The 22,894-nt window shown below is 50.6% G+C and overlaps 2 protein-coding genes and 1 pseudogene across 5 annotated transcripts; 1 reads left to right on the forward strand and 2 right to left on the reverse strand.

Moving 5' to 3' along the window:
- Positions 1 to 237: 237 nt before the first annotated feature.
- On the reverse strand, positions 238 to 4,812 carry LOC118588673 (annotated as a pseudogene).
- A 1,567-nt stretch (positions 4,813 to 6,379) lies between these two features.
- Positions 6,380 to 9,255, forward strand: Mfap4 (microfibril associated protein 4). 2 transcript variants are annotated; one of them, XM_036196715.1, is made up of 6 exons: positions 6,380 to 6,436; positions 6,662 to 6,743; positions 6,938 to 7,092; positions 7,627 to 7,723; positions 7,796 to 7,978; positions 8,324 to 9,255. In XM_036196715.1, the coding sequence occupies exons 1-6, from the start codon at positions 6,431 to 6,433 to the stop codon at positions 8,569 to 8,571; spliced, it is 771 nt and encodes a 256-aa protein (XP_036052608.1). In that variant the 5' UTR covers positions 6,380 to 6,430; the 3' UTR covers positions 8,572 to 9,255. The 2 variants fall into 2 exon arrangements, with proteins under 2 accessions (XP_036052608.1, XP_036052607.1); XM_036196714.1 differs by having other exon boundaries at positions 7,627 to 7,978.
- A 114-nt stretch (positions 9,256 to 9,369) lies between these two features.
- Mapk7 (mitogen-activated protein kinase 7) lies at positions 9,370 to 15,052 on the reverse strand. Of its 3 annotated transcripts, XM_036196712.1 has the most exons (7): positions 14,868 to 15,052; positions 14,430 to 14,736; positions 13,683 to 13,848; positions 11,143 to 12,221; positions 10,408 to 11,039; positions 9,927 to 10,060; positions 9,370 to 9,818 (listed from the first exon to the last, which is right to left on the reverse strand). In XM_036196712.1, exons 2-7 carry the CDS (start codon positions 14,659 to 14,661, stop codon positions 9,665 to 9,667), a joined length of 2,397 nt encoding a protein of 798 aa, XP_036052605.1. In that variant the 5' UTR covers positions 14,662 to 14,736; positions 14,868 to 15,052; the 3' UTR covers positions 9,370 to 9,664. The 3 variants fall into 3 exon arrangements, with proteins under 3 accessions (XP_036052605.1, XP_036052604.1, XP_036052606.1); XM_036196711.1 differs by having other exon boundaries at positions 14,430 to 15,052; XM_036196713.1 differs by lacking the exons at positions 14,430 to 14,736; positions 14,868 to 15,052 and adding an exon at positions 14,306 to 14,373.
- Between the last annotated feature and the right edge of the window lie 7,842 nt (positions 15,053 to 22,894).

Consider the following 22,894-nt stretch of genomic DNA (forward strand, 5'->3'; position numbering starts at 1 on the left):
GAAATTAGCAGTGATTAAGGAGAGACCAGCATCACTGAGGTGAAATCTTCTGGGAAGTGTTTCCTGAGTGCGCAAAAAGCTGTGTTCCAGAGGCGGCCAAGGTTGTACCTTGTGCTGGCAGCCGGACTTGATAATGTGCAAGAGTCACCCAGGTGGTGCTGTTTTTGAAGGCATGAAGGGGTCGTGGAGAGCAGCCAAAGCTTGGCACTATGAAAGGCCATTGGTAAAGGTGCAGCCTCAGCGGCAGTTGAAGGCCCAGGACTGAGGGGTCATGCAGAGAAGTTGAGGTTTGGCACCATGAGGAGAGCCTATGAGAGGCCATTAGTGAAAGTACAGCCCAGTTGCAGCAGAAGACCCCAGCATTCTGGGGGGGCCAGTACCATGGAAGGACCACCAAGAACAGCAGCAGCAGTGGAGTGGAGCCAGGTGGAGCCTAGAAGACAAGCTGTGTGTGCTGCAGAGGGCAGAGCTGGAGAGGTGACCCAAGCCCTTTGGAGGAGCCCAGAAGATCGTGAGTGGATCCCAGACGTTGGATGATTGGAATTTGGTTTTGCTTTGATTTGATTGTGACTGTGCCCTGATTTTTCCCTCTTGAAGTAAGAAAGTATCTTACTGGAGCATATAGTTGAGAGACTGAATTTTTTTTAAAGGTATGATTATTTATTTGTTACCCTTAAAGACTGATTTTTGACTGGACTCAGCAAGGATAGCCTGCGTCTCTTGGCGATCTGTTCCTGGCGCTGTTCTTTGGCTTCCTTCATTCTCTTGGCCCAAAGTTTAGCATATTCTGCAGCCTCTTTGTTTTTCTTTGTCCCTTGTTTCTTCAGAGCAGTCCACCAGCATTTGTGTTACAGGACACGTGGAGTAACAAAATTCTGAATCTCGGGTGCTTTGGTCCTTGGCTTCTTGCCTTCTTTGTTTAATGGCTTTCTGACAATGTATTGGTGGACATCATCTTCTTTAGAGAGATTGAAAAGCTTTCGGATTCTGCTAGCTCTTTTTAGGTCCCAACCGACGAGGTACAGTAGTATCTCTCTGTCCAGGAATATCCTTCTCTCCTTTTATTACAATAACCAAGTTGAGAACACTCAGATTGGTATCCACAATGCGTCCTTGAACAGACTTGTACTTCCTCTCTCCTCTTCTACTTGGTCTATGACAAAAAATGCCCCTTACTCAACAGCAAGTGCACTCTGCCATGGGTCAAAGCCCCTTGCTTCATGGGAAAAACTTGTTTGTCACTGATTCAGACCACATAACCCTTCCACTCTTCACCCAGAGCATCAGCACCTACTTCTGTGGCCATGCGCTTCTCATGCAACGTACGAAAAGTTTGTGTTCATCATCCTCTGGATGGGTTTCTGACAGCCAGTGGCAGAGAAGGAGATAGTCAGCTTCGTCCTGACACAGCCCACTGCCTAGGAGACATCACTAAAAAGAGCAAGACTAAATTCTAAAAGACTTGGTTTGGATCTTAAAAGAGATTGTCTATTTTAATGGGACTGAAATTTTAAAGTTTGAATTTGTAAAGACTGTGACTTTTATGGTTATTTATGTTCTTAATCTGAGATCGTGGGGATGAATAAGAAAGGAAGAGTTGTGTTAATAGTGATGTGTTTGTGTGTCACGTTGACAAGGGTCAGTTGTTCTGGCTGGTTTTGTGAATCAACTTTACACAAGCTAGAGTTAGCAGGGAGGAAGGAGCCTCAGTTGAGGAAAAGCCTCCATGAGATACAGCTGTAAGGCATTTTCTCAATGATCAGTGATCAGTGGGGGAGGGACCAGCCCATTGTGGATGATGCCATCCCTGGGCTGGTGGTTCTGGGTTCTATAAGAAAGCAGAGGTTGGGGATTTAGCTCAGTGATAGAGCGCTTTCCTAGCAAGCACAAGGCCCTGGGTTCGATCCTCAGCTCAAAAAAAAAAAAAAAATGTAAATTATGGGCTGGAGAGATGATGGCTCAGTGGTTAAGAACACCCACTGCTCTTCCAGAGGTCCTGAGTTCAATTCCCAGCACCCACATGGTGGCTCACAACCATCTGTAATGAGATCTAGCATCCTCTTCTGTATACATAATAAATAAATAAATCTTGAAAAAAAAAAAGAAAGAAAGAAAGCAGACTGAGCAAGCCAGAGGAAGCAAGCCAGTAAGTAGCACTCCTCCATGGCCTCTGCATCAGCTCCTGCCTCCAGGTTCCAGCTCTGCTTGAGTTCCTCCAATGATAGACTATGATCGAGAAGTGTAAGCCAAATAACCCCTTTCGTCCCCAACTTGCTTTTTGGTCATGGTGCTTTGTCGCAGCAATAAAATCCCTAAGACACCTTCTGAAACTGTAAACAAGCCCCCAATTAAATGTTTTCTATTATAAATTGTGTTGGTCATGGTGTTTCATCACACAATAGTAACCTAACTAAAACACAAAGTAAGCAGGCAATAAAATGATGTCCTACATTATGTAGCCTTCAGTGAGCTGGAGTAATTTTTTTTTGACATTTCTTTTTTGTTTTGTTTTTAATTGAGAGGTGTAGTGGCTCACACCTTTATTTTTATTTTCTTATTTTGATGTGTATGGGTGTTTTGCCTGCATGTATGTCTGTGTTCCATGTGTGTGCCTGGTGCCCACGGAGGCCAGAGAGAGAGCATCAGATTCCCTGGGACCAAAGTTACAGACAGTTGGGAGCTGCCATGTGGGTACAGGGAATTGAACCTGGGTCCTCTGGAAGAGCAGCCAGTGCTGCTAACCGCTGTCCAGTTCCATTTCATGTTTTTGTGTTTGTTTTTGTTGTTTGGTTTTTTGAGCCCTGGCTGTCTTGGAACTCGCTTTGTAGCCCAGGCTGGCCTCAAACTCACAGAGATCTGCCTGCCTCTGCTTCCCGAGTGCTGGGATTAAAGGCCTAGACCACATACCCAGCTCCGTTTCATGTTTGTATTTTAATATTTTTATTAGTTGGAAGTTTCATAATTCATACAATAGATATTTAGCATGCTCACCAATACTACCTTAATCCCACTCTCCCTAGTGTGCCCCTCTCCGTCTCCCAACTTCATGTCAACTTTTTTTAAAAAGCTGTCATTAATAATCATTGAGTCCAGTTAGTGCCGCACATATGGGCACGGGCTTGGGACCGTCCACTGTGGCATCCAGCCTGCCAGTGCTGGATAATTCTTTGCAGACAGTATCTTCAGAGGAAGGATACTGACTCCTTGTATGTGATTTCAAATTTCTTTTCAGAAGGAGTTAAACTAATTCCTAAAGCTAATCCTTAGCATTTGTTTGGAGGGACACGTGCCAGCAGAGTGCCTGCCTAGACACTACAAATGCACATTATCATAAAAATCACTGATTTAATAACAATATGACAGTTTGGGCCACTCATTTCCTTATCTCTGCTCCTATGTGAGTTATGGTCTCAAAAGTCTCTCTTACTTAACTTTGGACATGTTTTTATTTGTGGTAATGACTTTTCTCTCTCTCTCTCTCTCTCTCTCTCTCTCTCTCTCTCTCTCTCTCTCTCTCTCTCTCACACACACACACACACACACACACACACACAGTTATTTTCCTTTCTGTAGCTTTGTGCTAGTATTGCTAGAGATTAGGGTGAGATACAGCTGTCTTACGGAAACAATCCAGAGGCTTAAACTGCATGAGAGTTTCTTTCTCTTCCACTTAAGGTTTAGGGTAGGGCAGTGCAGGCCTGGCCTCCACCCACTCCACAAGGCAGGAAGGGCTTCTATTGGTTTCCATCCCCCACTCCCCCTCCCCCCATGAGACCTCATTCCCATGTCCAAGATAGCAGCTAGGTCTCCAGCCATCCCCTTCAGAGAAGCAGAAGGAGAACTAAAGATCCACCTATCTTCCTTTTGCATCTTATTGCTCCAAATTCAGACATGTGACCTCACCCAGCCACAAGGGAGACTGGACAATGAGCCAGCTAAAAATCTGGATTAATGAGAGGATTACTATGGAGCAGCCAAGTCAGCCTTCCACAGACAAGGATGAAAACTGAACGACCCACTCATCTGAGAACAGTCATGATGTTTATGATGATGCTGTTGAGCTAATCTGGGCTAAATCGTTACTGCAGGTCCATCAGATAGTGTTCATGGGAGGCCACTGGTTCAGCTTCAGCTCCTGCACTGCATCTGACTTCAGTTAACTGAGGGTGGCTCAGGAACCAATTATCCATCTAAACTGTAACCAATTAAGCAGTCTCTGACACACTTGTTTCTTATAAGCGCTGTCAGAGCCTGTTATTCCTGGGAACTGTCTGATTCCACCTAGGACTGCCCAGCTCACAAATCACTTTTGTGTCGCCTTGTTCTGTTCTCTTTATAATTGCTCAAATAAACTTGAGTTTAATTAGGTTAAGATTTCTCCTTTTGATAAGTAGATGTGGGCACTGTTCCTGGTACTTGAACCCTTACACCTCCAAGAGGTAGATATGATCATCTTCATTCCATAGGGGAAAAAGCCGAGGCACAGAGGAATCTGCCCAAGTTATTCCAACTTCACAGATGGTGGCACGTGGGTTTCAACACTGGCAGCTAGCTCTGGAACACCGGGGCTCAACACAACTATACAGAGAGAGTTCTCTAACCAGCAGCCACACACACACACACGATGTCAAGGAGGCCCAAAGGGGCTCTTCCTGGGTCTAAGAGGGGAGCTAAACCAGAGCTATCTCTTTGCTCTGGACATCTCACCTGTTTAATTTGTATCCTTTCGAGGTATAAGTTATATTTGTGGTTCATTGTCCCAAACATGTTGGCCATTCCAGGGGCTGATTTTGCATCCCTGGCAGCCAACATATTGTATAACACATAGTAGGTGCTCAAAAAAATTGTCCTTTGTGAATGTATGGGCTTTGTGGTGGTTGCTGAGTATGCAGAAATGGAGACATAGATGTTGCCCACTAGCACTCACGGCAAGAAGAAAGACTCGTGGGCACACAGGGAACAACCCAGGCCAAGGCCCAGGAACCTGCTAACCAGAAGTCTGGGTAACTAGACATAGCTTAAGAGATGGCTCAGAGGTAAAGAGCACTGGCTGCTCTTCCAGAGGTCCTGAGTTCAATCCCCAGTAACCACATGGAGGCTCACATGTAATGAGAACTGGTGCCCTCTTCTGGTGTGCAGGCACACATGCAGATGGAACACTAAATGTAATTATGTTAAAAAAAAAAAAAAATACGGGTGGTGGCAGTGGTGGTGCACACCTTTAATCCCAGCACTCAGGAGGCAGAGGCAGGTGGATCTCTGTGAGTTCGGGGTCAGCCTAGTCTACAAAGCAAGTTCGAGGACAGGCTCCAAAGCTACACAAAGAAACACTGTCTCGAAAAACCAAAAAGTCTCAAGTAGCAAGGAACATGGTCTTGAAGGGAGGCTGAAACAGGTTGGTATTTGCTTTCAAGTCGAAGTGTTGGCCTCAGGAAATGGAGAGCCACTGGAGGCTTAAACAGGAACACAGACTAGGTACCTGGGACAACTCTTCCAGCATACAGAGGCTGGAAGGAGAGAAAAACAAGAACAGAAGAGGCTGGGTAGTAAGCATGGCAGGAGGGACAGAGAAACCAGCCATGCTGGGGGCAAGGGAAGCACAGTCAGGACAGAAATGGAGAAACTGCTTGAGAGGGCCGCCCTGAGAGCAGATGGGTTTGGAAGGGAGGAGGGGTGGGACTAGGAGAAACAAAGGCAATCCAGATGGGCTGGGGAACTGTGGGAGAGGGAAGGGTGGGGGTATAGACACCCAGCAGGGGAGGGGGCCAGGAAGGGGTTGGAGAGGGCCCTGGCTCCAGTCGAGGCAGACAGAACTGTTGGCCGCCTGCAACTTTGTGCTCATGGCTCAGAAATGTCCCAGGCTTGCCAAAAGACTGCCTGGCCCCTGCTGGCCCCTGCTGGCCCTGTCTCCTTCCAGGCCAGACGGCTCCCACATCAGGAGCTTTGGGGCTGCCTACCCTACCTGGCCTTCCCAAGTAGGGACCCCTCTCTCGGGCCCATGGACACCTCCACCTCCTACCCTCCCCAAATGGCTGATTAAACAACTAGACAAGAAGGGGAGAGAAGCAGACATCTGCAGAGGGCCTGTCGGGAAGCAGGGGATGGGCAGAGGCCAGCTGGGCTTGCCAAGGGGCTGCAAGTCAAGCAGTGTGGGGGGGGGGGGGGCAGAATGGGGTCCAGGGAGCAGTTGCAGTTGGTAAGGAGTTAATGTCTGGTCCACAGTGCTTCCCTGACAGGCCTAATGAGACCCAGGTGGTCCCCTGGCCCCTGACAGTGTAAGCTGATGCTGGGGGCTGGTTACTGGGGGGGGGGGGGCATTCTGCAGCTCCAGGGGCGGGGCTAGGTCTGTGGGCTCAGACCCAACACATATCTGTGGGCGGTTGCAGTCTGGGGCCCCAGACAGCCTGCCTCTCTGAACTGAGCTGACAGCATGAAGGTACTGGCCTGGGGGACCAAGACCGTTTGTGGAGACAAGCCTCTTGCCCCATAGGGGACAGAGGAGGATAGTGGGGATCTCTTGACACTTAAGCTCTGGGGATACTGTGCCTTTCCCGGAGAGTAGAGAAGGGAAAAGAAGACAGCAGGTTTTCGGGCAGTGGGGAGGCCTGGGAGGTGTCTGGCCCATGCTGGGGACTACACTGGGCCTGCTTCCCATCACCAGGCTCTCCCAGCCCTGCCACTGCTGCTGCTGCTGCTGTCTACACCTCCCTGTGCCCCACAGGCCTCTGGGATCCGGGGAGATGGTAAGTAGCCCCCCTTCCCGGGCCACTGGAAGCCAGGCTCTGCAGGACTGTCTCCTCCTCTACAAATTGGCAGGTGGCCCCTAGAGAAATCTGTCTGCTGACAGGGTCCCTGAGCCCTGGGGAAAAACTGGGGTGCTGAGGTGTCCTTTATGCCTTAGTCTTCCCCCTTGCTGTCCCCACACTGTTGCTGTCAGCTCTGGAGAAGTCCTGCCTTCAGCAACCCCTGGACTGTGATGACATCTACGCTCAGGGCTATCAGGCGGATGGCGTGTACCTCATCTACCCCTCTGGCCCCAGCGTCCCTGTGCCTGTCTTCTGCGACATGACGACTGAGGGCGGCAAGTGGACGGTGAGTGGCCGAGGAGCCTCCGGCCAGATGCGGCTCAGGCCGCTGCATGAGTCAGGGTCACTGCTGCAGACTGGGTTCCTCGTCTTTATGGGGACCCAGGGCTTCGAACACTCGGGTGCTTGAGAGGGTTACTGCATGCTGTCCCTACAGGGGTCCTGTTAGGTAGGTGCCTCTCCTACATGAGAAACCACAGGCCCAGGGACATCGTGTTGCTTGTCTTGGGCCACACAGTACAGCTAGGTCCTCTAAGTCCTCCCTTATCACACAGTCCCCAGCCTCCAACTCCCCCTAAATCTTTTCCCCTTCCTGTCTCTCAGCAGGCAAGAGGCCAGGTAGGTACCCCCTTTTCAGCAGCAGATGTTTAATGGGGGGCCAGAGCCAGTGCATGCTTTGTTTTAGCAGCTCCCCCATACTCACTCAAGTCCTTAATAAACTGGCTCAGCAGTGCCAGGCCTGGGGGGCAGGGCAGGACAGGGCAGAGCCCCGGAGGGTACTGAACCCCCATCATCCAGGCCCTTGTCCTCTTGCGTCTAGGTTTTCCAGAAGAGATTCAACGGCTCAGTGAGTTTCTTCCGGGGCTGGAACGACTACAAGCTGGGCTTTGGCCGTGCTGACGGGGAGTACTGGCTGGGTAAGGTGGGGCCACGGGGTAGGGGCTGCCTCTCAGCCAAGTCTTTGCTGACCAGACACCGCCCCTCCTTAGGGCTGCAGAACCTGCACCTCCTGACACTGAAGCAGAAGTATGAGTTGCGAGTGGACTTGGAAGATTTTGAGAACAACACAGCCTATGCCAAGTATATTGACTTCTCCATCTCCCCCAATGCGGTCAGTGCTGAGGAGGATGGCTATACGCTCTACGTGGCTGGCTTCGAGGATGGCGGGGCAGGTACCCCTATGGGGTAGGGGGAGCAATCACATACGACTGGCCCTGCCTCAATGGCTCCTTAAGGCCCCTCCTTCATCCCTTCTGGGCTTGGAAGAGCTGGCCACAGCTCTCTCCAGACCAACGCCAGTCGCCAGTCACGGGAACAGCCACCCTGGCCCTGCTCCAGGCCCCAGCTCCAGGCCGCTCTGCAGAACAGCTGTTTCTCTCTGTGGCTCGGGCAGGGTGCCTCCATCCCAATAGGATGCCACATGTTGTCTGTCATTCATCAACTGCTGTCACTCACAGCCTGCCAGCACAAGGCTCTGCTCCTGGCCTCAGTAGTTCTATCCTTTCTCCCTCTGCCAGGTGACTCCCTGTCCTACCACAGTGGCCAGAAGTTCTCCACCTTCGACCGAGACCAGGACCTCTTCGTGCAGAACTGTGCAGCCCTCTCCTCGGGAGCCTTCTGGTTCCGAAGCTGCCATTTCGCCAACCTCAATGGCTTCTACCTGGGTGGTTCCCACCTCTCTTATGCCAACGGCATCAACTGGGCCCAGTGGAAAGGCTTCTACTACTCCCTCAAGCGCACCGAGATGAAAATTCGTCGGACCTGAGGGGCTGGCCCAGGCAGGCCCCATCTCTCCCCTGGAAGCCCCAAGTCTCCATATTGTACCCACAAGACACTGCTTCTGCTTTCTGAGCACCAGCAATTCCCCGGCAATCCCTGTCCCATGTCCAGAGTAACCATTCCTAAGCCAGGCCCCATTGCTAGGCTAGCCTAGCTGAGGCTAGGCTGTCAGCCATCCCAGCCTGGATCTGGCTAAACTATAAAAACTCCAAGTTCCTTCTACTCCTTCCCAACAGCTGAAAGCCAGAAGCTACCTTCTAGCCAGCTTTTGCATTCCACCTCGGCCTGTTTCCTTATTGCAGACCCATCTGTTTGGGGCTCCCCAGAGTAATGCAGCACCTATGGCATTTGCCACCCAGCTCATGCATAGCCACTGTTACACCCCAGCACTCCCACCCAGACCACTTCCCACCTTTGGTCTCCCCCTCGACAACTTACCCCCTTACAGAAGAACCGAACCCCACCAGTCTTCACTAGTTCTTCAAAGTTCAATACCAAAACAATATCCACCACAGCTCCTACTCACCAACCTCAAGTAGCTACCAGCAAGACAGGCATGTTAACTAGGTCCCCTACTTGCCCTAGGGATTGTCATGAAATGCAGCAGAGAACAATCTGGGGGGCTGGGAGTGGTGGGAAGTGGAAGTCTCAATAAACCTTCAGGATCTGATGGACTGGCTTTATGACAAACATTTACTTGGCCCTAAATAATACAGACACCTGGCTCTTCCTCATACGCCGGCTGGAATTCTTATCCCAACTCTAAAAATGACACACAGTCAGGTTAAAGGAAACCTCGTATTTCACAGACCTCATTTTGATGGCAAAACAAATGCATATTACAACAATAAAAATACAATACTGAAGAAGACTGCTCGGGGGAGTAGGGTCTCCAAATCCTGTTATGGCTCGGTGGTGGCTCAGATGGCTGCTTAAGGCTGAAAGGTGGGTCTGAGATGAACCTGCAGAGTAACTCAAGCTGAGCCTCACCTGCCAGTGCCAAGGCTGCAGGCCTCTGGATTGCATCCCTGGACCTTGAAGCTGGGTCTGTCCTGGCAGCAAGGCACAAGCTGTGGGTTTTAGGGCTCCTGGAGGTCAGGCAGGTCGGCCAGCAGCATTGGGGAGTCCATCTGGATCTCTCGCTGCAGAGACTCGATGTCAGCAGGGTTCATGCCGTGGCCCTCAAGCCAGTCAGCAAGGAGGGAGGCTGAGAGTGAAGCTGAGTCTGCCTGGCTACAAGGAAAAGGAATTGGGATGGGTGTTCTCAGCCTGGACCAGCTGGGCAGCCATCCAAGGACCCTGCCATAGCCCCATTCCAGGAGCTCAGTCCAACCATCTTACCCATCCTGTGGCCCATCAGCAACACCCATATCGAAAGATTGGTTTAAGAATTCCTCCAGGTCAAAGCCAACACCATAGCCAGCCCCACTGCCCTTTGGAGTGCCTGAGAACACAGGAGGCAGGGGGTCCTCCACCTGCATGGACAATTAACAGGTTATAAACACAGGTGCCAGGAAGGACAGATTAAGGTGAGCAGGGCACAGGCTATTACTAACCACTCTGACCAGATATCCCAGACCATGAACACTATCTCAAAATCATCAAGTACTAGTGCAGTGGGGCTGCCTCTGGGCCACTTTCCAAGCAGAGCCTATCTCCCAACCACCTCTTCACTGACCTTCCATTCCTGCTAGGAGCAGGAGACAGGCTCAAAGAGGTAAGGCTCCCTTTGCTCCTTGGTTTCATCCAACATGGACAACAATCCAAACCCACCTTTCAGGACCCAGGTCAAGGTATCCCAGGCCTTTGTCTCTCTTCTCACCTGAGACTTGGACAGTTGCTGGGTCACCAGGTTGACATCAGGTGACTCTGACGTAGAAGGCTGAGGGGGCCCCCCAGGATCTGGAGGTGGGGGGCCAGATGGGAAGTAAGGCAGAACTTCTGGGGCACTGGAGCCAGGCAACCCACTAGTTGGCACAAGTGACTGAGGGGCCAGAAGGCTAGTGGAATGGGCAGTTTGGAGTGGGGCAGGGATAGGTCCAGGAGGGCCAGAAGGCTGGGGAGCAGGGCCGGCGGGTGGGCAAACAGGCTGGGAGGCAGGGCCAGGAACAGAGCCTGCAGGCTGTAGGGGAGGACCGGTGGACTGAGATACTGGGCCAGTGGGAGGACTAGTGGGCTGGGCCGGGGCCGGGGCCGGAGGCCGGGCCATGCGAGTCCAGCGCTCTAGCAGGCTTCGGTCATTGTCACTAAGCACCAGTCCAGCCAGAGGGTCGGTAGAGGGCCCCCCCAAGGCACCAGCCCCCCTCTCCTTGCGCTCCCGCTCCTGCCGCCGCTTCTCCCGCTCCTTGGCTCTCTCTTGCCGCCTCCGCCGCTTCTCTTCTCGCTCTCGCTGGCGCTCCTGCGCTGTCACGGGCTTTCGAGGTTCAGGTGCCTCCAAGGGTGCACTGGGGCCATCTGCGGGGCAGTTGGACAAGGGAAAGGTAAGGGCTTACGATTCTGTCCCAGAGCCCTTTTCCACCACTCCACTACCCAGCCAGCTGCCAGACCCACAAAGCACCTCTGAGCCGGCTCCTCAGGGACTTGAGCAGGGCAGCTTTGAGGGCTGCTTTGGTATTGTCAGAGATGGCACCCTCTCTTTTCGGTGGGGCAAGCTCACTGGCTGGGGGGGCAGGCTGTAGAGTCAGATCAACAGTGTCAGGTGCGGGGCCAGAGCACGGTGGTGGGGCTGGAGGAGGGGACTCCATGGCACAGTCTCCACCTGGAGCCCAGGGACTGGGCATCTCAACATCTGGACACACAGGTTCACTAGCCACAGGCTGCAGAGAAGGCTGGAAGCGGATTTGCTGGCGGATGCCCTCCCGCCGTGCATGGAAGTCCTCAATCTCAGCCACAATGGCCTCCTTAATACGCTCCCTGGTAAGAGCTTCCCGGTCAAAAGCAAAGTCAAAAGGTGGGGCACAATCAGGCTCATCGTCAGGGTCATGGTACTTAGCCAGGAAGGGGTGACGAAGGGCAGCAGCAGCTGAGATCCGGGCACTGGGTTCAAATCGCAACATGCGGCCCAGCAGTGAGAGGGCCTGGCGGTCAGCACCTGGGTATACTGTCTCCCAGGGCACAGGCTGCCGTGGTGGCAGGCTCTGGATATAGGCCCGCACCCTTTCAGCCCCCACAGCCTGGATCACAGCTGGTGATGGGGTTCCCAACACCATCATGATCAGCTGTAACTGGTGCACGTAGTTTTTGCCCGGGAAGAGCTGTCGCCGGGCCAGCATCTCACCAAAGATGCAGCCCACAGACCAGAGGTCAATAGCCTGTGTGTACTCATGCAGGGAAAGCATGAGCTCAGGGGCACGGTACCAGCGAGTGGCCACATACTCAGTCATGAAGTACTGGTGTTCAGCAGGGGACGTGCACAGGCCACGGGCCATTCCAAAGTCACCAATCTTGAGCTCACAGTTCTCATTCACCAAGAGGTTAGAGGGTTTAAGGTCACGGTGGATGACCTGAGCAGAGTGCATGTACTTGAGGCCCCGAAGCAGCTGGTACAAGAAGTATCGCACATGCTCTAATGTGAGCGGCTGTGAGGAATGGATGATCTGGTGTAGGTCACTCTCCATGAGGTCCAGTACCACATAGCTAGAAACGGTGAGAGGGGTGTAAGCTGGCCTCTTCACACTACAGGGACAAGCCCCATGCTCACTAGCCTCCCAATTCTAGAGTTTAACCCATGCTCACACTGAAACCCCAAAGGACTAGGAGCATGATATGAGAGAATAGCACCAGGTTCTAAATTTTTCTACAGCTTTTTATAGGTTTTTGTGTTTGTTTGTTTGTTTTTCAAGACAGGGTTTCTCTATAGCTTTGGAGCCTGGCCTGGACTAGCTCTGTAGACCAGGCTGGCCTCGAACTCACAGAGATCTGCCTGACTCTGCCTCCTGAGTGCTGGGATTACAGGCATGCGCCACCACCGCCCGGCAGATTTTTTTTTTTTTTAATTTATGTGTATGTTTCTCTGCATACATGTTATGTGTATTGCATATGCACCTGATGCCCACAGAGGCCAGAAGAGGGAGTCTATCTCCCAGAACTGGAGTTACAGACTTCTGTGAGCCTCCATGCAGACACTGGGAACTGAACCCAGGTCCTCTCCAAGAGCAGCAAGTGCTCTTAACCACTGAACCATTTTTACAGCCCCAACTTTTCCACAACTTTTTGACAGATCATTTTCTCCATAGATCAAATTTCCCTGCCAGATTTTTTTTTTTAAAGGTGTTCAATTATACCAGGCTTGTCCAGTACAGTTAATTTTGGAGCAAATTCTTGTTTGCCAGCAGTTACTGTTAAAGATGAAATGAAATTGTGAAAGCTTGTCAATTTTCTTTTCTTTTCTTTTTTTTTTTTTTTTTTTTTGGGGGGGGGGGGGTTTGAGACAGGGTTTCTCTGTGTAGCTTTGCGCCTGTCCTGGAACTCACTTGGTAGCCCAGGCTGGCCTGGAACTCACAGAGATCCACCTGCCTCTGTGTCCCGAGTGCTGGGATTAACCACTGCTGCCACTACCACCACCACCACCACCCAGCTACAATTTTCTATTTTTAAAAAAGTATTTTGTCATCTATTAGTTATGTCTGCCATAAAAATAGGAAAGTGTCATGACACTATAATGTCCTGTGTCTGTTCTCTTATAAAATTTGGGCTTGTTTATTTCACTCCCTCTCCTGCTGTTTGGGTTTTTTGTTTTGTCTTTTGAGATAGGGTATCGTGTAGTTCAGGCTAGCCTTGAACTTACTATATAGTTGAAAGAAATACATCCTCTCTCTCTCTCTTTTTTTTTTTTTTTTTTTTTTTTGTCCCAGTACAGAAGAGTCAACCTAAAACCTCAAAGATGCTAATCATCCTACTACTGAGCCCTTGTATTCTTCTTGAGAAACAAGAACTGTCCCTACTTATGCCCTAGAGGAACACTGCTCCTGGGAATCATGGACTTTCCCCAGCCTGTCTCACACTGGGATCAACTGCCCTTCCAAAACTTCAGCATTGTTGGCCTTGGACTTCTACTCTGGTCCTGGCAGTATCTCCTTCCCCCATCCCACTCCTTACACAGATTTGAACTCTCCATAGGGCACAGTGGGCCTCAGGATGTCCTTGATGGCGATGATGTTGTCGTGTTTGAAGTGTTTGAGAATCTTCAGTTCCCTGAGGGTCCGTTTGGCATTGGTCACCACGTCAAAAGCATTGGGTATCTTCTTGATGGCCACCTGCTGGCCTGGAGGGCAGGGAAAAGGCATATACCGGAGAGTACCCTGAAGCAGCTGCAGGCCCCTTTCACACTGCCCTTCCAGAACTCAACTAACAGCAGGTATGTACCTACTACGTGCAAGACCCTGTGTGTGACATATACCAAATTTTAACTCCACAACTACCTCATGAGGCAGGTACTAACAGCTCATACGGAGGAGACACAGCTCGTTAGTGGTGGTCTTGACTGCACTACCTGAGCTCACTCTCCCTCCTCCTAGATTCTCTCCATCCCAGATCTTCCTCCATTCCATCACCAAGCCATTGTGCCAATCTCTGGCTCTAATAGATACCTTTTGGGGCACCAAGGAGCACCTCTCTCTTCTGGCTTACAGGGATATCGTTTTGCTAAGGAGGAAGTAGGCTGACTGGGGGGGGGGGGGGAGCAGGGTTCCTGAGAAGAGACCCTAACGGGGAGCTGGCACCTAGTCGGTCAGTGGTGAGGGGAACCAGAATCCCCGGCGCAGCTGATCCTCCTGGGACCGTGCGGGCTCCTCACGGCCTCTGGAAAGCAGTCCACACATGCTGAGCCTCAGGAAGCCAGCTCACCCGTCAGGCGGCGGCGCGCCGAGGACACCACCCCGTAGGCCCCATTGCCTATGGTCTCGATGATCTCGTACTCGTCCCCCACGTCAAAGGTCACGTCGAAGGAGCGGGCTTTGAGCAGGGCCAGGTTCTTGGCCACGACAGAGGCCGTGGTGTGGACGGGTTCTGCCTTCACCCGCCCAGGGGGCTCCCCAGAGCCGTCTTCGCCGTCCTCCTCCTTCAGCGGCTCAGCCATGGTGTGCGTGGAGGCGCCGGTGAGGAGGCCGCCCTGGGGGCCTCAGTTTCCCCTCTGCGGGCTAGGAGGCAAGACCTGCGCAGCAGGCGAGAGGGGCGGCTGGCGCGGAGAGCCCTGCGGCCCGGGTGTAGGGGCTCAAGGGGGCGCGGCGCGGCCCCGGAAGAAAGGGAGGGGCGGGGCCCCGGGGCTCCCGGGACCGCACTCACCGACCCGCCGGCACCTCGCCGCCGCCACGCCTCCTCGGGGACTTGGGGTTCCCGGGTCTTGCCAACCAGGCGACGAGTGTCCCCCTGGACTCGCTCACTTATCAAGGAACGTAGGCACCTCCTCAACCTCGCGCGCGCCGGGCCAGACCACCCCGGCCCGCCGCCCCAGGACCACGCTCCTCCAATCCCTGGCCAATCGTTGAGCGGTCCCCGCCGAGGTTCCCACCCCTTCGTTTTACTCTATCCAATCAGAATTCACCGGACGAGGAAGCCGCGCCCTGGTCTTGCACGCACGCGCGCGCGCGCGCGTTCCCAGAGGTCCAGCTCGCGGCGGGAGACGCCCAAGGGGTGATGCGCGCACCTCGGGGGTGCGTGCGCAGCCCCGCAACGTTCTGACGCATGCGTGTGCTAGCAGTCTCAGGAGCTGGGAGAAGGGCGGGCAAAACACCGTCACGTTCGCCTGCACATCAGGGCCTACGGGCTCCCTAGGCCCGAAGGGGCGGGGCCCGAAGGAGCGGAGATACGGAGTGGGGGGGGTCTGCTACCTAGGCAACAGGCTCCGTACCCCCGCCTTTCCTTTCGCCGCCTCTTCCTTGTCAGCCTCATCTCCTATGGGGTTTGCATCTCACTCTTTTAGCTCCGGAAGTTCTGGGCGCCTGGTTCCCGAGGAGGAGTGACCATAGAGGCCCAAATCCTCCGGATTCTAGAATGTCGCTGACCTGGGCCCCAGCCCCTGGTCTGGATGCGCACGCCATATGGACCGCGACAGAGCTAGCACCCTGTCGTTCCTTTCCTTGCCATCCTGCTACAGTCAACTGGAGAAGGCAAAAGTGAGCGCTGTTAACCGAGAGCTGGAAAGGTTCTCCGTAGGCAACTCCGGTGGTGGGGCCCACTCCGAAGAGTTCTGGGTTTCCCAGTGAGACAAGAAAAGTGTGGAGGGGAAAACTGGGATGAAACTCAGTAGTCTGAGTGCCTGCTTGACATTTATTACGCAGTTCTCAACTAAAAACTGAAGGTTGGGTTCCGACCAGAAATGGATTTTGGTAAGCATACACAGGTGTTTATGTTGCCCCACCTCTTGTACTTCGTACCAAAATACATGCACGAAGTTTCACACATCAATACATTTTCGCAAACTTAATACACATATGTGTTCAATTTAGATTAAATTAAAAAAAAAAAAAAAAAAAGCTGGGCATTGTGAGACACACACCCTTAGTCCCAGCACTGGAGAGGCAGAGGCTGGCAAATCTCTGTGAGTTCAAGATTAGCCTGATGTACATATTGAGTTCCAGGTACACAGTAAACCTCTGTCTCAAGACAGTTAATAAGCCCCTTCCGTCTGTCTCTAGGACAGATTTGGGGGGGTCTGTGGCTGTTGTTACTCATTGTCCATACTTAGGGGGTTCAAGATCTTTATTATGACATACATCAAAATAGAAACGTAGTCGTTGCATTTTGTTTCACAACTCCCATGGACGTTGAGGAGGGAGCTGGAGAGATGGTTCTGTTAGTAAAGTGCTTGTGTTCTGATCCCCAGCACCCATATAAAAAGCCCAGCATAGCTGCACTGGCATAATACATGGTTCTGGGAGGGGGAAACAGGAGGGTCCCAGAGGCTCTCTAGCTGGACAGTATAGCCAAATTGGTGAGCTCCAGGTTCAGTAAGAGACCCTATTTCAGAAATTAAGTGGCAAGTGATAGAGGGATGCACCCAGTGTCAACCTGTGGCTTCTGCATACACATGTATGGGCATGAACACACGAGGAAAATAAATAGCAATTGAAAAAACTATAGTTAGATATATTGGGCAAGCCCCAGGACAAATATATAATCTAGAATGTGTAGACATGTAATCATGGAAGCTTGCTATAAATTTATGTCTAATTTTCTTGGCAACATAACACAGACCAATGCTTTTAAATGATTTTAATTGATCATTAGTTAGTAAATCATATTTGTGAAAAATGGGCATTCTATCACTGAGGTCTAACAGTTCTTTAGTGGCTTTTTTCTAGGTGACAAGGCAGACAACCTTTCTTCCCCTTGAAGCATGCGCAGTACAAGTCAGACAGTGCCTACGAACAGATACCCAGCAATTCCACTCTTTGTATATACCTAGAACTGAAGGCCTATGTCCTTGCAAAATCTGGTACACAGATCTTACGTGCACAACACCAAAAAATTAGAAGCTCAAATGTCAATCAACTGATGGACAAAAAGGAAAAAAGAAAATAAAAATTTAGAAATGTTTTAAAAAGCTGGGCATAATGGAACATTCCTTTAATCCCAATTTGGGGAGCAGAGGCAGGTATGAATCTCTGTTAATGCCAGTCTGATCAATAAAGTGAGTTCCAGGATAGGTGAGACCTTATCTCAAAAATATGAAACGAAATAAAATAACTGACATATTAATACATAATACAATGTAGGCAGACCTTTAAAACATGGTGCTAAGTGGAAAAAAGTTAGGTACAAAAGACTACTTATTACATGAATTTTGTTTGTTTGTTTTCCTAGACAGCTGAGAGCTCACATCTCAATCCACAAACAAAAGGCAGAGAGAGAGAGAGAGAGAGAGAGAGAGAGAGAGAGAGAGAGAAATAGAGAGGAGACAGACAGACGGAACGAACTAGGAATGGTGGCAGGACTTTTGAAACTTCAAAGCCCACCCCCAGTGACACACCTTCTCCAACAGGGCTACACCCCCAGATCCTTCCTAAACAGCTCACCAACTAGGGACCAAGAATTCAAATATATGAACCTGTGAGGGCCATTCTCATTTAAACAATCACAATAATTCCAAGTTCAACTCTAGAAGGTCCCCATTCTCCCTGGTGTGTGTGTGTGTGTGTGTGTGTGTGTGTGTGTGTGTGTGTGTGTGTGTGAGAGAGAGAGAGAGAGAGAGAGAGAGAGAGAGAGAGATTCATATTCTCTCCACTGCTCTCTCTCAGAATTCACCTACTGTGTTTCTGTCCATTGTCTGGTCTTTATTTAAAAACTTTACACTAATTCTGTGTAAACACTTTTGTGGAGCACTGGGAGCCCCTGAAGGAAGGCAGGTAAGTCAGGAAGCAGACTAGTTTCAAGTCTCAGGAAAGCTGGCAGGACAAACTTGGAGTGGACTGGATTCACTACCAGAGAGGCCATAGCAGCTTTGAAGCCTCCACTATCAAGTTCATTGCTCACTGTCACCCTAGTGGGCTCTTCTTCCTGAGAATCTGTCTTGCAGACATTGCTGTCACCTAGCTAGAAATTCAACAGTCCCAATGTACAATTTTCCTGTTATTCTGACACCCTCTTCTGGCTTCCATGGATAGTCAAACATGCACAAATCCCTCTAGATACACATACACACATACACATCCTGTGTTGGGTATAAAACACAGCTCTCACCTCAGAATAAGTGTTTATTCTAGAACTGAATGTGAGTGACTGTGGCCCAGGTACACAGATTTAGGTCACCCCAAATACTGTGTTCTAATATAGTAACACTTTCCTGAAGTTTTTATGGTAATGTAAATATCTGATATGCAGGCTATCTGAGATGTGCCCCCTGCAAAATGCTGTAGACTTCAGGTGTCATCTGATAACACTCTTAACCTTTGGGTTGGTGGATGTCCCCAGTAGAAGGGCAGATGTTAGGTCACACAGCTGGACCATGAATGGCTGGTAAGATTCAAAACTAGCCGGAGATAACTTGGCTCAGGCCCCACCTTCCAGCTCTCTATAGGCACAGGCATTCTAACTAATCAGCCAGCATGTAGAACCACAAGTTCTTTTTTAAGAACTTGAGTTCACAACAGGTTAGAGTAGAGAGTTTAAAACCAAAAGAACCACCTCCTACCATGAGCCCACCATACATGCAAGGCCTAAACTGTAAGCCTCTTAGCTGGTGCACTTGGTCCATCCCTTTGCTCTTACTGGCTACATAAATGTCCTGTTTCCTGTCTTATGGGAAAGAATCACTCAAGACTGAAATGGGGACTTGGTCTAAATTCTGACTCCAGCTGCAATCCAAACAAGGGCCTTGCTGCTAACCATGCAAATGCTGGAGACTAGGGGTGCAGACCTCATTGGTGGTGTAAGGGAGGGGCTTTCCAAGACTGCAGTTCTCCCAGCCCTACATCTGGCTGCAAGTAACAGGACCCCACCAACTATGACTTAAGCACTAGATTGGAAGATCATCTTAAGAAGTTCAAGACTGGGCCAAGCATGATGTTACATGCCTTCCAGTACTCTGGAGGCAGAGGCAGATCTCTTACATTTCAGGCCAGTCTGGCCTACATAGCTAGTTCCAGCTACATAATAAGACCCTATCTCAGGGTTGGGATTTAGCTCAGTGGTAGAGTGCTTGCCTAGCAAGCACAAGGCCCTGGGTTTGATCCTCAGCTCCGGCAAGAAAAAAAAAAAGATTGAAAAAAAAAGACCCTATCTCAAATAAATAAAATAAACACAAAGAAAAGGAGAGGGAGAGAGAGAGAGAGAGAGAGAGAGAGAGAGAGAGAGAGAGAGAGAGAGAGAGATCTAAGACTGATGAGGGAATGGCTCAGTAGTAGAGGGGCTTGCCCATAGGCCTGACAACCTGAATTCTGTCCTCTGATCCCATGAAGTGGCAAGAGAGAACCCATTTCCAAGATCATTCTCTGATTTCTACATGTGATATACATATACACAAAATAAATCATTTCAATGGAAATATATAAAGAAAAAAAGGTGAAGGACTTTGCTGACCCAGCCGCTCTGGTAGAGTGCCTCAGTGGTAAAACATGATCCTATGAGATCACAATAGCCTTGCTCAGGCATCATCAGTCAGCCCAGGATCCTGTGAGATCACAATGGCCTTGCTCAGGCATCATCAGTCAACCCAGGATCCTGTGAGATCACAATGGCCTTGCTCAGGCATCATCAGTCAACCCAGGATCCTGTGAGATCACAATGGCCTTGCTCAGGCATCAGTCAGCCCAGGATCCTATGAGATCACAATAGCCTTGCTCAGGCATCATCAGTCAGCCCAGGACTGTGAGATCACAATGGCCTTGCTCAGGCATCATCAGTCAACCCAGGATCCTGTGAGATCACAATGGCCTTGCTCAGGGCATCATCAGTCAACCCAGGATCCTGGAGATCACAAATGGCCTTGCTCAGGCATCATCAGTCAGCCCAGGATCCTGTGAGATCACAATGGCCTTGCTCAGGCATCATCAGTCAGCCCAGGATCCTGTGAGATCACAATGGCCTTGCTCAGGTATCAGTCAGCCCAGGATCCTGTGAGATCACAATGGCCTTGCTCAGGCATCATCAGTCAGCCCAGGATCCTGTGAGATCACAATGGCCTTGCTCAGGTATCATCAGTCAGCCCAGGATCCTGTGAGATCACAATGGCCTGTCTTCACCCCAGCATGGTGGCCATAATAACCTACCCTCCTCCCCACTAAAGGGGTGATTTGGGCCCGAAAGCATCTTACTTTCAGGGGATCGGGTGGGTAGTAGGTTCACAGGGAGGCAAAAGCTGCGCTTATAAAATTCCATATGTCAGTCCATAGTGGACCCTGTGGCCATCTTGGTGGGAGGGTGATGGGTGGAGTTCTGGGGCTGCTGCCCAGGGTCTGCACCAAGGCGATGTGGCTTGATGGATGTTTTATTCTTAGTGCCACCTTCAGCCTCCCTGCAGGATAGGAGTTAGCCCTACAGCCAGCGGGGGAGTATATTTTGGTTCAAGAACAGCAGCATATAGAAAGTGGCTGCCCCAGCTTCCGGTGGCCTGGGTGGCCAGATGGATGAAGACACAGGATTCATCTTATTTCTAGCACTGTGCACAGCGAGACCCACTGAAGACTGGGTGGCAGCTGTGGACATGTGTCATCACCTTGCCTGGTGTTCTAGATGTGGGGCCTGTATTGTCCTGAGACTGGCACTTCATTATTTTAATGATTTATTCATTTTATTTTACATACATTGACGGTGGTTTTGCCTGCATTTATGTCTGTATGAAGGTGTCAGATCCCCTGGAACTGGAGTTACACACAGTTGTAAGCTGCATATGGGTGCTGGGAATTGAACCCAGGTCCTCTGGAAGAGCAGCCAATGCTGTTAACCACTGAGCCATCTCTTCAGCTCCAAGACTGGCATTTTATAAAGATCAGAGTCTAATGTAGTTACAGCACTAGGACTGGAAGTTACCAATGGTTCACCCTATCGGCCAAGGCCTCTAGCTTCATCATGTCATGAGGATGGCATCATGACAGGAGCACATTTAGAAGTGGCCAGTGATTCAGGGGCCAGACTCAATCTTTCACAGCCTTCCATCTTCAAGACAACTAACTCACTTCTCAAGACCTTCAAAACCATGTGCTAAATTTCCCTTTTTATAAGACAGTACTCAGTCCTGCTGAGCATATGGAGGACTGAGATCCACCACTACCACACCCCCCCCCCACCCCCCCCCCCCCCCACACCCACACCCCCACCCCCGCAAATGAAAACAAAAATGCCACCATTGATGACCTCATGCTGTGCCCATTCCTTGAAAACACCACCGTTAGAGAACAAGTCACAGCTACACCAGAGGAGCACTACAGGCCTCTGTAGTTGGCTCTGAGGCTAATATCCTCCAACCCAGACCATCCCTGAGACTGGTCTTCCTTGCCCAGAGTGTGGGGATGGAGGAATGCATCTGTTGTCTGTCCTCAGAACCCAAATCCATGAGGAACAAGACAGCAAGGATCATCAGAGCTGCCCTCATGGTGACAGCTCATCATTGTCTTCCTCTTCTTAGCCTTCCTTTCTCAAGAACGGTGACAGAACCCCGAGGCCCATCCTTTCCTCACGTCCCTCTACCTGTCCTGTCTCCAGCTGATCACTGTTGACCCAGGCATATTTGGAGGTGCCAGTACCATGGGATGACCACCAAGAACAGCAGTAGCAGTGGAGTGGAGCCAAATATGCTGGGGTCCTGGCTGCAGCTGGGCTGCACTTTCACCAATAGCCTCTCCTGGATCCTCTTTAGGGACTTCAGCCTTGCCATAGCTCCAAGTGTCAAGCCTCAGCTGCTTTCCAGGACCCCTTCTTGCCTTCAAAACTAGCACTAGGGCTGGAGACATGGCTCAGCGGTTAAGAGTACTGACTGCTCTTCTAGAGGACCCAGGTTCGGTTCCCAGCACCCATGTGGCAGTCACAGCTGTCTGTAATTCCAAAATCTGGAATACACACAGGCAAAACATCAATGCACATAAAGCAAAAATTAAAAAAAAAAAAAAACTAGCCCCATCCAGGTGACTCTTACACTACCCAGTTTGGGTGCCAGCACAAGGTACAACCTTGGCCACCTCAGGAACACAGGAAACACTTCCCAGAAGATTCCACCTCAACGATGCTGGTCTCAACCACAGCTGATTCTTCAGCCCCTGCTGACCAGCATCCATTGTCCCAGCAAAGGGAAGGTTTTACCTTAGTGGTTCTGGTCCCTTGTTAATCAGAGCGGATTCTTCAGCTCCAGCTGAGCAGACACCACAGATTCATCACACAAAAGGTCTGTTGGAGTCTTTACTTCCCTCTGAAACTGCACAAGTCAGGCCTTCATCATCTGTACCGCTCTCAACGTTCTTGTTTGTTTGTTTGTTTGTTTGTTGTTTTTCGAGACAGGGTTTCTCTGTGTAGCCCTGGCTGTCCTGGAACTCACTCTGTAGACCAGGCTGGCCTCAAACTCAGGGATCTGCCTGCCTCTGCCTCCCGAGTGCTGAGACTAAAGTAAAGGCATGCACCACCACTGCCCAGTGCTCTCAACATTCTTATCTACCACCAAATTCCTACAGAACAGCTCACTTACCTCTCAACACTCAAGGGCTTTTCCAGCCCAAGTTCCAAAGTCCTTCCACAATCCTCCCCAAAACAACACAGTCATGTCTGTCACAGCAACACCCCCACTAACGGGTACCACCTTATCTCAGGGTTGCTACTGCTGTGATGAAATGCCATGACCAGACAAGTTAAGGAAGAAAGGGTTCATTTGGCTGACACTTCCATAT

This window comes from Onychomys torridus, chromosome 8, assembly GCF_903995425.1.
Source record: "Onychomys torridus chromosome 8, mOncTor1.1, whole genome shotgun sequence".
In the NCBI taxonomy this organism is placed as follows: domain Eukaryota; kingdom Metazoa; phylum Chordata; class Mammalia; order Rodentia; family Cricetidae; genus Onychomys; species Onychomys torridus.